At 37.4% G+C, this 14,454-nt stretch overlaps 1 protein-coding gene across 4 annotated transcripts in view; it reads right to left on the bottom strand.

The window, feature by feature from the left end:
* TMTC2 (transmembrane O-mannosyltransferase targeting cadherins 2) overlaps window positions 1–14,454 on the bottom strand; it is a 249,533-nt gene that overhangs the window by 134,847 nt on the left and 100,232 nt on the right. For 2 of the 4 annotated variants that reach the window (XM_032688843.1, XM_032688844.1), the window contains exon 2: window positions 10,885–11,455. The exons of 1 other annotated variant lie outside the window; for it this stretch is intronic. In XM_032688843.1, the coding sequence (XP_032544734.1) occupies window positions 10,885–11,455 (571 nt within the window). Of the gene's footprint in view, window positions 1–7,223; window positions 7,279–10,884; window positions 11,456–14,454 lie in introns of those variants that run through there. One more of the 4 variants, XM_032688845.1, reaches the window with a different exon arrangement.

Genomic DNA, 14,454 nt, shown 5'->3' with positions numbered 1-14,454 from the left:
ACTTGCCTTGTCTTTCAATCCATTTCTGCAGTCTATACCAAGGTCCCTTAAGTCAGCTTGCTTGGATACTTTCACATTTTACCATTATCACTAACTGCATACTATAGTACAGGTTTAACCCAGGATAAGAGTTTCTTACCACTAACATCTTTTACAGAAGTTGACTGAAATAATTAATTGATATCGTCTTCCAAGGAAAAATGTCATTACCGGAACAAAGATACATGGACAGAAGGTGGGATGGTTGGGGTTTTTTGTTTGGTTTGAGGGATTTGTTGTTGTTGTTGTTGTTTTGTTTTTGTTTAGGATTTTCTTCTTGCCTAGCTTGGAGTGGAGAGGGATTGGTTTGGTTTGGTATGTATGTTTGTGAATCAGTAAGAGATCAGAGAAGCGGTAAAGAAAGTAAGGTAAAAATATACATTATGCAGGTACCTTCTAGCTGGGTTTAAACTGGGATAAAGATACATAGATTGATACTTCTTGTTCTCAAAGAAATTATACTTAGGATTTTGTTTGTAACTAAACAGAATTGCACAATCATGGAACCTGGTGTTTTTCAATCCATACTCTCAACCAGAATTACCCACAAAATGTCATCTTCTGGGTTAACAGCTCATGTCAGAAGAGGTAAAAATATAATGGTTTAAACAAACAAACAAAGCAAAATCACTCTACAAAATTGCTAATGCTGCCTTTCCTCGGATTTCAAATTACAAGAAGCCAGAAATGTTATACGTGAAGTAGTACAAAGAAGCAAGAGTTAAAGTTAAAAAGATTGGCATTGCTTCTATTTTAAAACTCAGGGGAGCTATTTTGTGGTGGTGTTTTGCCGCTTCTAATAACGTCTTTCAAGCAGAAAAATCTCCAAGTAAGAGATAGAACTATAATAAACATGTATTTTAAAAATAAACCATAATCTCACAATCCCTACTAAATAAACGCTGCTATTGATGCAAGCTTCATTGTACTCTACAGCAGTACAAGCTACCCAGGATACTTTTAAAACATGCAGACTAAAACATGCAAAAAATTTGACCATAACCCCCAAAGTCCTGTTTTCTGGGAGAGAACGAATTTACAGAAACTCAACACAATTCTACCCTCTCTTTTCCCTTGCTCCCTCATTGCCTTTATTAACTCAATATGTCCCTACACTAACTTTAAAGACTTTGTTGCTATGGGAATTTATTTCCATATTTTATTGTCAAGGAGAAAAACAAGATTTTGGTGATTAAATGTCACAGAAGCTCTGACTTTTGCACAACCTAATCAAATCTACAGCCTTAAAAACAATCTGTGTATGTGTCTGAAAGTCTTACCATTCTGATCATAAAAAGGTACATATGTTCTACCTGGCATTTAAGAGCCAAGTACAAAAATTCTCTCTCCCCCTTCCCCCAAAAGCTTTTGGATAATTTTAATGTAATTTCTGTGTGTGCATTTTCAACTAGTTTCCTAGAAACTTGGGAATAAAAAATATTTTTCTTTTTTCCCTTCTCTCAATGTGGACTACCCACAGTATTAAGAGATTCTTCTCTTTTCTAAGTGACATTCAAGGTTAGCGAGGCTAGAAATTCACCTCCTAATAACTGAGCCATAAAGATAGCCACAGAATTGCAAGCCTGGATTCCTTTCCTCCCCATACCTAATCTACATTGCAGCTGGAAAAAGAAATCCAGGCATATGTACAAAATATTGTTCAGTTCCTCTAGTAAATACGCCAAAAAATGTTTGCTGCCTTCTATCACAACTGGCTGTTTCCACTGTAAATCTCATATACTTGTACTTTGCCCCTTTTTAATATTGTAACTGTCTAGATAGGTTAATGTTTAGAATCACTCACTTAGAAAAAGCGAGCACATAATCATTAAATCTTTACGACTTAAATGAAAATGAGCATAAGCCAGGAAATTCAAAATTAAACCTAATACCAAGAGAAAAGTCTTCCCTGTGACTTAGGGTTTGCATATGTTTCCACTCCTTCAAAACATGTTCTCCTGGGTCTGGAATCGGAGCTTATGCTGGTGTACCAGGAATGGCTCTTTCTTGTTAGGACTCTAAGAAGACAACTGAGAATAGACTCAGGCAATGCTGTCAGAGCACTACAGTTCTGAAACTTAGACAACTACAGTTAAGATACTCAAAAATCGGGAGCCTGATCTTCACGTACTCTCAGCAGTGCTATCTTTCCCAAAGGTGCTGTAACATACCGCTGGGAGTCAGAACTCAGGGCATACAGAAGCTGCACCTGCTCCCTAATCTATTTGATTCTGACTGGGAACATATTTAGAGGTTTTGCCTCTTCTGTCACTATTATTGCATGCCCTGACTGCTGGGAGCAGAAGGTTTAACTTGTTATTTAGCTGTGATTGACCAAGTGCAATGCGTTCATTAGGTAAAGCTTACCAGGAGCTACAAGCATTCAACACTTCATCAAATCAGGACATTTAGGAGTCTAAACATGACATTAGGAGGCTAATGTAAAGCATTTATGTACATACAGGTACAGGTTTAAACTTTGTGTGACGTAACAAACACAATCCATACTTGATGAATATAACCGTGAACACATGCATTTTAACCAAGGCACTAAACCAGGTTTAAGCAGAAAGGCATCACACCCGAAGCAAATCTGACAAAAGGAATTACACCAGGAAACATTTAACTCACTGAAATATCACTCAGCTTTAGCACTGTATACTGGTTTTCCCATTTTGTGGCCAGTACCCAGACAATGGACCCATGGAAGAATCAGAGTTAGGGGGAAAGGAACATGGCTTTCCAGCCAGTGGACAAATGGAAATCTGAAGACTGGGCAAAGCTGCCTATATTTCTTATCTCTCAAAGTTCACAGGTACCCAAGTCCCCATATCTCAGCACAAAATATACTTAAGTATTAAACATATAAACATTGACCAACCCTAACAAAAAGCATGAAATTTAACTGTTCTTTAATACTGATATTTTAAACAGGAAAATTGCCAGCTTCTGTAAAAACAGTTTTAAAGAGCTTCTCTAATTAGGGAGCTAAAATAAGCACTAAGATGAAGAAAAACCTACACCTGTAAATGCCTAATATTGTGAAACACAGTTGTTAGAATATGGTAAGCTTGGTGCTTTCAATTGATTCCTTAAATATTTTGAAAAACATTAAAAACTAAGACAGTAACATTTTCAGGCTTATACTATTTGCAAAGGTTTTATAGACTGGAAAGTAGTGAGTCCACCAATACACAACAATATGAAAAAGTCATGCTGTTCTTGATGTCAATAATTGGCATACAACCTCAAAAGAAAAAATAAGTGCTAACGAAAATTGTGCAAAGCCTGTGGAAACTTTCTCACCTTGTGACTCTTAAAAAGATCCCTTTTAAGCCAGAGAGAATGTACTGATTTGGGCTGGTTTGTTCATTTTCTTGATAGTAGCTAGAATGGGGTATGTTTTGGATTTATCTGGATTATGTGCTGGAAACAGCGTTGATAACACAGGGGTGTTTTTGTTATATTGAATAGTGCTCACAGAGTGTCAAGGCCTTTTCTGTTCCTCACACCACCCCACCAGTGAGGAGGCTGAGGGTGCACAAGGAGTTGGGAAGGGACACAGCCAGGACAGCTGATCATAGGGATATTATATGGCATCATGCTCAGCATAGAAAACTGGGGGAAGAAGAAGGAAGGGCCAAATATTCAGGGTGATGTCATTTGTCTTCCCAAGTAACCATAACACATGATAAGAGTCCTGCTCTCCTGAACACCTGCCTGCCCACCAGCAGTAGTGAATTAATTCTTTGCTTTGTTTGTGCAAGCAGCTTTTGCATTTATCTACTAAACTGTTTTTATCTCAATCCATTAGTTTTCTAACTTTTCCCCTTCCCCGTCCTACTGGGGGCAGTGTGCAAATGGCTGTGTGGGGCTGGGGTTAAGCCACAGCAGGGAAGAATGGAAGAACACAGCATACTCTGTATGCTAAACACAGTTTAAATCTTCTGCATTACTGAAGACAGTGACAACCTTCCTCTGGTAAACTAACATCTCTGTTAAACTGAAGGTTCTTCACAGTTCCCGTAAATACGAAAAGCCTTCTCTCTTGTTTTTATTTACTTAGTCATTTATTAAAGAAACTTTGCCTTTTTCATCTTTTCAGAGAGGCATTCTCAAATATAAGCTCCTAAATATTATTGTAGACTTCAAGTGAGTAGATAAAAGTGATGAGGATTTTAGTGGCAATTCCAATAAAGATATTACAGATTTAATATTAAAATATAATCCATGTTATGCCAGTGTCAGTGACTTCAGCAAGACGGCTTATGATTCCTCATTTTTAAAAAGATACGACATGGATAAATTTGCCTTAGGAGGCTGTATTTCTATCATATGTGATCTGTTTAAATCACCCCATGGAAATATTTTCAGGAAACAATAGCTGTTTATACATATTGATGTCCAATTCTGTGCCATTCCACTGACATCACAGGGACTTGCAGGAGATCAATACCTCTGAGAAGATAGTGGAGGCCAATCTTGCTTTTCTTATTTCAGGATCAAACAAAAAACCCTCAAGGAGCTGTGGGAACTACAGGAAATCACAGTACTAGCTACTTGAAATCGTCAAGAGAGAAGTAAATTGCAAAAAGCTTCTTTTGTCTAGGAAATATCTGCTGGGGGGGGGGGTGTACTGGTCACGACCGCACAGGCATCATGCTGTTGCCATCCAGCAGAGTGAAGAGAAAATAATCAGGCTGGCTCATCCGCAAAGATGAGCAATGTATGTGCAGGCACACTCGGCTCAGCATTTCCACAATTTTGTACAGCCTTAAAGCTGTCCGGAAAATTAACCCCAAGCTGCCCACTGCAGAATGAGAGATGCTAGGGAATAAATGGGGCCCCAGCTGGCAATGGAGCCCCCAGTCTTTTCCACAGCTCTCGAAATGCTAAAGGTTACCCAGCCCACCAGTGCAGTATTTAACAGCTTAGCACACTTGAATACGCAGCTCTTGTTAGACAAAATGAACCTGCGAGAGGTCAAATCATCTTTTGAAGCTGTAAATTATTTATTATTTTTAACTGGAATAAAAACAGCGTCAAGGGAAAATAAACTTACTAAATATCTGACTCTAAGAATGAAGTCTGTCCTGCAAGAGAGCAGCTACTCCTCTAACAGTCTAAACACTGTAAATGTTATATTTCAAAGACATAGGGTGCCCAAAAGAGAAATAACTCACAAAATAATAGGTTACCAATCAGATCAGTCAAAATATCAAGACCTGTGGGTAATTTCAAGTATAATAAAATTCATTAGGTGGTAGAAAATAACCAGAAAATAGATTTTAAATAATGATGAAACACTACTGCAAAATAGCATAACTTGTAGATGGAGAAGAGGTGAAAAATAAGCAAGACCAACTACTACACTGCTAAGGCTTTAGAGCTTCTCAGAAGAGAAAGATAAAACTGCAAATTTTAATCAAGAGCAGCATTTTATTTTGACATTGCTTTCCAAAGCACAGTAGTTCTAAAAGTAGCAACTTCAAAGACTAAAGAATGCCGAAAGTGGCTTACTTGAAGTTTAGAGTGTTCTCAAAAATCAGTAGCTTTATCTAATACCGAGCAGCAATCATACATATCACCCACAACCAAGGCTGTTCCAAGACCGTAAAAGAAAGTAGAGTTTTATGAAACTTGGTTTGGTGGTTGACCATGTCATCCATGGAGGCTCCAGGTTCACATCATTACCTTAAATGAAATATAAGCCTTCAATAAAATTGCTTTTTACAAAACCAGTACTGCTATAATAGCACAGAAGACTAGATAATACATCCTGCAATCCAATTTGTGGTTCGTGTTAAGCTATAGATACCAATAACTAATTCCACATGTGAGACAGACCCCCCGGAGGGAGATTTTAATCAAATAAGTGATGGGAAAAGAGACATTTCCTTATTTTAGTATAACAAACCCCCTGTACTAACAATATGTTGATCTGGTAAAATGTTACTGTATTGTAGCAATGGAACATTAGTAGAACATACATCTGGTTTAGTTATTTCTGTAAGGCAGTTTGTACACATAAACCACAGAGCAATAAATACTTTATCATTACTATTATATTAAAAATGAGCTTTAAATGCATTTGCCCCATCTTTTTAACTGCTAATGTTATCCAGCTCCATTCCCACTTAAAATAAAATAAATTAAAAAAAAACCCAAAACCAAAGAAAATCAACAAAGGAAACAAAAGAAAACCTAAAAAAACCCACTACAAGAAAAAACAGCAGCACAGTAGGGTTTGTATTAGGTTTGCACTATTAATTGGACAGAAGACTGTTGATTAATGCTTCTGATCGCAAGCTGCATATTGCAAGTACAAAGTAATTAGACCTCTGAATTTGCATATTTTCTACCAAAACAAGCTCTCTCCCATATTCAAGTCCCCCCTCCCACTCCTTCACCTTTAGTGGTTCAACTTGCACAAATCTAGCAGCTGACAGGTACAATCATCTAATACGTGTCATACCTGACATCTCAATCAATCTGCATACCTGCTATGCAATTTACACTGGAAATGACTCAAGGTCTAAAATGCTGAAAAAATCAAACAAAAGTCTAACTTTCTTTCATAAGGAATGCTTTGCCCCAGTGGAACACCACTCTTTTAATAGCTCTCATTTCAGACAACTAATTTGTGAGCACAATAAATACAACTGTATCAAAATCTTCTGTCTTAAAGACAGCAAATACGTTCTTGTCAGCTAGTCAGAATAAAACAGAGCTAACCAAATGAAATGGAATCCAGACTGACAACTTTTCCAGCCAGAGTGAGAGCATCACAGGCAGACGGGAATACAAAACTTGGCAAAAGGAAAAAAATCAGCATCCAAGTTCTACTGAATAACCAATACACAGACGACAGAGAAAAGAGTTGGATAGTTAAATAAGTAGCTATGATATACAATTTTAAGGTGCTTCAAGAATAGCTTCTAAATAAGGGGCAACATTCATCTGCTCTGCTCGTGGTCCTGCTTTGCAGCTGCCTTGTTCAGAAGCCCTGACAGTCTACTCAAATTGCACTGGGATGCTGTCGTGTACCTGGTGTGAAAAATCAGGACTCACATGATAATTGGTCTTATGTAGTAGCCATCACTTTATATTCACTAGATACTTGGCCTAAAGATGAGAACACAATGAAAAAAAAACGGGCTTGTCACCCCAATACCATCTCCTACCATCAGCTGGAGCATTTTTGAAGTTGCTTTTACCAGTTCATACTTCACTGACCATCCTGAAGACGGTCAATAGTTTTACTATTCTTTAAACATAAATACTCATGTCTCAGTTTCCCCAGTGGTATATTCTGAAAAAGCTTATAGAAGCTGAAAGTCATAGTCTGGCAGCATGCCAGCCCAGGTCCTTAACCACCCACTCCCCAAAATGCCTCTCTCTCCATTCTTTCTTTCTGTTCCTTCACCTTTCCTTTCAGTGTTTGCCAGTGCATCTATTTGTATGGCAATGATGAAAACTGGATATAACTGAATTGATTCAGTTTTAAAATAACTCCTAACGATATATTTGGGATATTTAGGGCAAGGTGGGTGCGTGTGTGTGTTTAAAGGCTATTTTTCTACCTGCATTTCCTCTGAGTTCAGTTTGCAGCACAGCCTAGGAAACAGATGCACCAGCTCAGCTGGACAGGGTTGGGCTTAAGGTAGATTGAAAGACTGAACCCTTTCCACTATTCAATTACAAAGCATTCAGTTTCATACCATTACTGCTTACTTAGATAGTACAGATTTGAGCTAATGAACTTAAAATTATTTTCCTTTCTTCCTTGGCTCCATTTTACACCTCCAGTGCACTAAAAAAGACCATAACTTTTTCCTTGACTGACCTTTTTGATGTCTTTTTTTTTCCCCTTTCTCCTGAAGTTGCCCTCTTCCAATATTGAACTGGGAGAACACAAAGCACAGATTCCAGAATGGGTACATAAACACAATTCTTTCTAATTGCCCAGACATTCTCTGAGGAAAAGGGGCTTTGTTTGGTGGGAGGTTTTTGGTTCAGTTGAAACTGTACTCCAGTTTTTTTAAATGCTCAAGCCAGTTAAAGAACACAGGATGACTTTTCTGTAAATGGTTATTTTGGCCTTATCAATTAGCAGTGCAGAATGTCTTTTCAAGCAAGAAAAAGTGCATGCAATACTTTAAAAAAAAAAAAAAGAAAAAACAACCCTTAATTCAAGTCTATGCTTTAATTCCGTATAATGCAAAAATTAATCTCAGCTGTATACTTCAGGTTTTGATTATTTTAAATACAAAATTTAAAAAAACAAAACCAACAAAAAAATCCACTTGTCTTTATCAAGATATATAAGGATAGAACAAAACTAAACCAAAAGTTTTAAGTAAAAATCTTAGTTCTGTTCTTACTAACAATTTCAAAAGAGACAGGTTATCACTTTAAATTGTCCATCTTACGGAGTAATCATCCTCAATTCATTTGAAAATAAATTTAAATGTAATTGCAAATCAAAAGGACAGCATCTAAACCTGCCTTCATAGTCAGGATTTGTCACATATTGCTCAGACATGCTACAATCAAAATCCAAATTTCTCAACTCCAAGTGCATTGATCATTCTCAGACTATCCAGATATCAACTAAATAGCATCCTTCAAAAGCAACTTTAGACCTCAGATGGAGCAGGCCAGAGACCCACTAACTTGAACGTTCTCTAAACAGTATTTTATGTGAAAAGGTAAAACTCAAAGTCCAAAGGAAATACAAATACAGTAAGAAAGTGCTTCAGAAAATAATGATTGATAAGGAGGCAATGCACTAAAATAATTATTTACAGTATCTTTGTTAGGTAAATCGTAATGGTTTTGTTGCCCTTAAGCATTTTTATCATACCGAGAAGCTCTCCAGAAGACTGATACGTTTGCTTTAATTTGCTTTTGAGGTGCTACCTTCGTTCCTCTTTGATACACCTGTCTTTATTTATTTATTTTTTAATTGACAATTATTATCTTTACAAAAGGCTTGTATTTCATTCCTTTATTGCCCAGGGAGTGCTTGGGAACAGGAAACTGTGACATTAAAGGTAGAGGCCATGCAAAGTTGGAAGACAAAAGAGTATGCAGACAAGTACTCAAAAAGAAATGCTTCTTGTAACAGGCTAGGTCAATGAAGACAATCCTGACATCCTCAGCCCTGCAGGTCACTATGTTCTAACAAAAATCTATACAATTTGCGAATGATTTCTGTAAAACTTCAGTAAAAAAGAAGCCTTACTGGAGATACTTTGTAACCGAAGCTCCCAGCTGATCTCCTCAGTAATGTAACAAACAGAGGCAGTAAGTGAATGAACAGAGGCTTCCCTGGTATTGAGATAAAACTTGGGGCAGCAGCACTCAGCCTGAACAGATGTGCAAGAAACAGATAGCCTAGAAATTTAGTGAATTAGGAAATGCATTTCTGGCAGATCAAGCAAAACATTCATATTTTTGTTCACTGTAGTCTCTCCTCATTAAATTGCCTCCAATTGCTTTGTAATCTACAAAGCACAGAATTGTTATTCCTATCCTTACAGATGGACAAACAAATTTCTATAGACACCAATTTGCTGTCCAAGGCAACTCTGATGCTGGATGGAAAAAAACCTCATAAGTTGGGTGTCCAAGTTTAGAGGTCATCTAGGAAGAGAGGCCTTATGTTCAAAAAGTTAGGTAGTGGAAGCTTGGATTTCATTTGCCTCACTTAAGTCTCTTCTGGGCCAATTTTACCCTGGCCCTGAAGCAGAAAAGGAGCAAAAATTGGAGAAAAAGCTTTTCCCCATGAAAAGTTCAACAGAAATGTCTGCAAAGGTTTTGGTTTTGAGCAATGACTGGTCAATAATAAAAAACTTCCTAGGTGTTCAGAATTTTCTGTGTCATGTGAATGTTTTTATAGGATAAGCTAACACTTGAGTTATTAATTAAACTCCATGAACTCATCCTGTGCCTTTCAGTATAAAGCTTGCTGTTACAGATGCACTTTAGGAAAAAACAAAACAAAACAACCTTAATTAATTTACTGTTTGTTTCTGTTCATCATTAGGTGCACTATGTACCATACAGTATTTAGCTACTGATATTCAACAGGTCTTACCTACTCCAATATGCATAAGCAAAAAAAAATATACATGTATATAAATATACAGGAAATTATTCTTTCCGTTTCAATTTTGTCAGAAAAGAGTATGATAACTAAAATACATGCAGTCTGGGGAGAGGGAAGTTAGGGGGTTTTAGTGAGTTTTTTTGTTTGCTTATTTTACTTGCTTGTTCTTGGATAAGAAGTTTAAAAATGAGAAATAGTTATTTTGTTAAGGCACTGTTACATTTAAGTCATAGCTTCTACTAGGGGAAGAAAACAAAACGCACCAAAGGAACGCGCCCAGGCCCTATGCATCTCTGTTAAACTAGAACAATAAGAGCTTTATCTTTGCCTCAGGGAGCCTGTGGGTGATATGAGCCACCACACTTGCATGCCTGACCAAACTAAGCTGAGTTTGCAAGATACAAGAGGATAAGAGCATGAACGAATTCTTTACAAAAGGCAGTCAGACATTCAGTGCTCAATTCAAATATTCAGTGCTTGTTGGTAAACAGAATGAGGGAACTGCTGGAAGTAAGGAAAGTAATTGAAAAAAACCCCAGCCCCAGTGTCAAGTAATAGCAATGGCTAATAATACATGGTTTAAACAAAATATAAAAACCCAATACTAAAGCTATTTAACTGTTCTTTAAGCATTAGACATCTGTGCTCATTTTTGGGACTTGAAAACTCATTTAGCACCTGTTTAACAGTGATTGGTGCCTTACAAACAGCTTACAGCAAAGACGACTCACCTTGCATAAAGCAGAAATGATCTGATGCATTTTCAGTCGATGAAATACAAAGACATCGTACACGGCTGAAATGGCCAGAACAGTCACTCCTTGCTCCTTCCACAGCATGCTGCATCCTGCACACAGCCCTGCTCCCAAGATCCAGCCCCAAGTACTTGGTGAGGAACCTCTGGTAGAGCAGTGCTTCATGTAACACATCAGGGAAAGGAGAAAGAAGAGGCAGGCTCCAATGTCTGCCCTCCCTACAATCCCCGCTACGGCTTCCGTGTGGATGGGATGAGATGCAAACAGCAGGCCTGCTATCAAGGTCCAGTACCCATCTCCAAAGAGAATCCTGGAGAAGTTTGTGAAAAGGCCTGTGACTGCAGCATGTAATAGGACGTTTACAAGGTGGTAGCCCCATGGGTCCATTCCCCCAACAGCATGGTTAATGCGGAAGGAAAGTGTGCAGAGAGGTCTGTAGGACTTGTGGCTCCCACTATGAGTGAGCAGTGTCCCCCAAAAGTCATTGTAGAAGATATGGATCCACGGCGTCTCAGGCAGAAGGTCCTGGTTTGTCTTGATAGCTCGACTACAAAAGACAAATAAAAGCTTCATTTTAACAGAAGAAAAGGGATATAAAAGAAAGGCTGAGAAAATGCAATCACACTGCTACCACAAGAAAGAATGGCATTGCTTTGGTGCTGCTTTAATTCAAGTTTGAATTTTTACAGGAGGTTTTAAAAACTACATATCTATTGACTTCCTGCTAGAGCAAAATTTCCATATAAATTGGCTTTTAAAACATTAGAAACAGATGTTACACTGTTTCCATTAAATTAAAACACCCTTCAGTGACATTCTTCTGAGTCTAACCCAGGAGTAATCGGTTAAGATTTGATGAGTTATAATTAAAATGTAAAAGAAATATGAAAAACTTGCAAACATTATTGTTGAAACAATGGATCCTCCAGTATTTCAGAACTAAAATCCCAACTGGCCTTTTATACTGAAATTTTAATTTAGATTTTGGAATGAATCTCTCTGACACAGATGAACAATAAATACAGAAGTCGGTAGGAGCATGCAATTTTCTGCTTCTGCACAGGGTACACCCAAAACTGTCTCATATATATTTTGACTGACAACATTTTCTGCTAACACCTTGCTGGAGACAGACAACAGAATATTTTAAAGATGAAAATATACCTCCTATTTAAATTTCTTGTATTTACAATAGAGGAGAAAAAAACATGTTGTATTAGCTTATGAATTCAAGTCTGTCAGTTTGATTAGAAAAAAAAATTGCTGAAGCTTTCAGCATTTGCGCTTTCGACCACCCTGGCAAGGACTGGTGCCAGCCATCAGCAGTCTCCATGTCTAATTTGTTACTGTAAAAATCTGTCTACTACAGTGTTTGTACAAATCCAAAGATTTGCATTTAAAATTTATGCAGTGGGAGAAGGTGTGAGACCTGCTTAGTGCAAAAAGATGAGTAGAATTTAATTAGTTACTTGTATTTAAGCAATTAAAGATGCATTGTTGTTACTACTGAGTTTAACTCATTTAGCATTTATTTTACTAGCTCAAGACTCTTCTATTCAACATACTAAACAAGAAAGATGATTTATATCTAATTCTTTACTCATACCCTCTATCTGCCTTTCCAACAAATATCCTCTTATAATTAATAATTTTTCAATTCAGATGAGGGAGGGGGGAAAAGTGTGAAATGCAAGCCCACATTTAAAATGCATGTGCATGACTAATTCATATTCTAAGACTCCCCTCACATTCTGCATTTCCTTGGAACCTTTATCCAAATCCCTTTTTTTTACGATATTAGTTTCAGAAATGTTGTTCTTGTTCTGAAAAAGAAAAATGCTCAAGCACTGATATACTATGCCACAGAATCTCCATGCAAATACTCCAGATACCACGCAGCTCAGCATTTCCATTGTCCAGAGCATACTGTTGTAATGCTTTCAGACACGCTTCCTCTCATCATGTCCTTTTGTCTCTGAGCATACAGAGGTTATGGAGAGGTCACCTTAACCCTTTCAAGATCTGATGATGCTTTCTAGAATATTTGAAAATTTTCATTTTGACTTCTGCTTATGCAGTGGATCAGGTTGCCTCTATTTGTTTTCCCAACCCCACACACATTTTTCTCAGTTTAGTCCAGTCACAAAAGAACACTGGAAGAAAACAAAATCTTTGTTTTCACGTTATTTATCTCGTCCTTCTGTGTAGTCCTTCCCTGAAACCTAATTCCTCTGTTTGCGATTTCAGTTTGTAGTATCACTCTCAGAACCACTATCAGAAAACTAGGAATTCAGCAAGAGTAAAGCAGGTGTTAGGCAAGAAAGAGTTCATTCTCTGAGAAAAATATATTATATTTAGACTACAGGCTCCCAAAGGCTAAGGACGGCTATCAGATGTCAGGATTTAGAGTTGAAACCCTGAACAGTGATAGTGTTTTTTCTTGGGGAAATAATAAGAAAATAAGTGGCAACAATACTGCCAGAACAACCACCCTCCCCCGAGGCAGCGCATTCTGCCTCAAAGAGCCTAGACAGTGCACAGGTTATTCCCAGGAAATGGTAGCTTTTATTATATCTTTTGCAAATATGGCCATTTCCAACACTTGAAGCTATGTAACCACGTAGAAAAAAAAAACCAAAGAAAAAACAAACAGAACTGTGGCTATCAGTACACATGTATAAAACAACTCCACACAACTCTGCTATGCTTCTGAAAGAACTAGTCCTCTTTCTAAGCCCACAGTTTTCATGCAGCACACACTCATATTGGACTATTCCCCACCAAAAGTAAACTGATTATCTCCATATCATAAAGAAATCTATTGTACATTCCAAGGCATTAATTCAGTCAAATTTTATTCACAGCCTTAGCAACAAATTTGAGGCAAACTTGATCCTTTCTTGTTTAGACCTGTCCATATTAAAAATTAAACCAAAGAAACAAACAAAGAAAAAAACCCCACACAATAAAAAAATCAAAATGAATCCCTGAAGATACAGTATTGATCACCCTATATTTGAGTATGGATTTCAGCAGGCAATTCTGAAATAATCCTAGTTTCTTGTGCATGCAAATGCAACATATTCTAGAATCTGCCAGTCAGCATGAAACATATAGAAGCTGCCAGTTCCAGTTTACTCAGTGGTTTAGTCAGGTCAAATGCTGTATTTTCTAGAAATCAGGATTTTAAATAAAGTTAAAATTTCTTTTCGTATGGTTATTTTTTTATTAAATATTTATAAGAAAAAAAAGTCTTGTTAATGCTTTGGGATATTAGAAAAGTCTAATACAAGAGGAAAGCTGGAGGTCCTACAGTGAAGAAGCAAGTCTCACACAGATCGATTGCTAAAGTTCAACTACCCCATTTCACATCATAAAATGTAAGGAAAAATATACTTGGCCAACATTAGACTTGACGGTGCAGGAGGATGCTGGAATACAAGCACCCAAGATACCAGAGCCAGGCAGCTCTGTGTCATTTTACTCTCAATAAAAGTGAATGAAGTCTCAGTAACACTAAGACTGAGGTCAGACAGAAAGAGTCTG

The sequence above is a fragment of the Chiroxiphia lanceolata genome, chromosome 5 (genome assembly GCF_009829145.1).
Source record: "Chiroxiphia lanceolata isolate bChiLan1 chromosome 5, bChiLan1.pri, whole genome shotgun sequence".
Lineage (NCBI taxonomy): Eukaryota > Metazoa > Chordata > Aves > Passeriformes > Pipridae > Chiroxiphia > Chiroxiphia lanceolata.
Note: the sequence above shows the minus strand (reverse complement) of the source record. Positions and strands in the feature narration are given on the sequence as shown.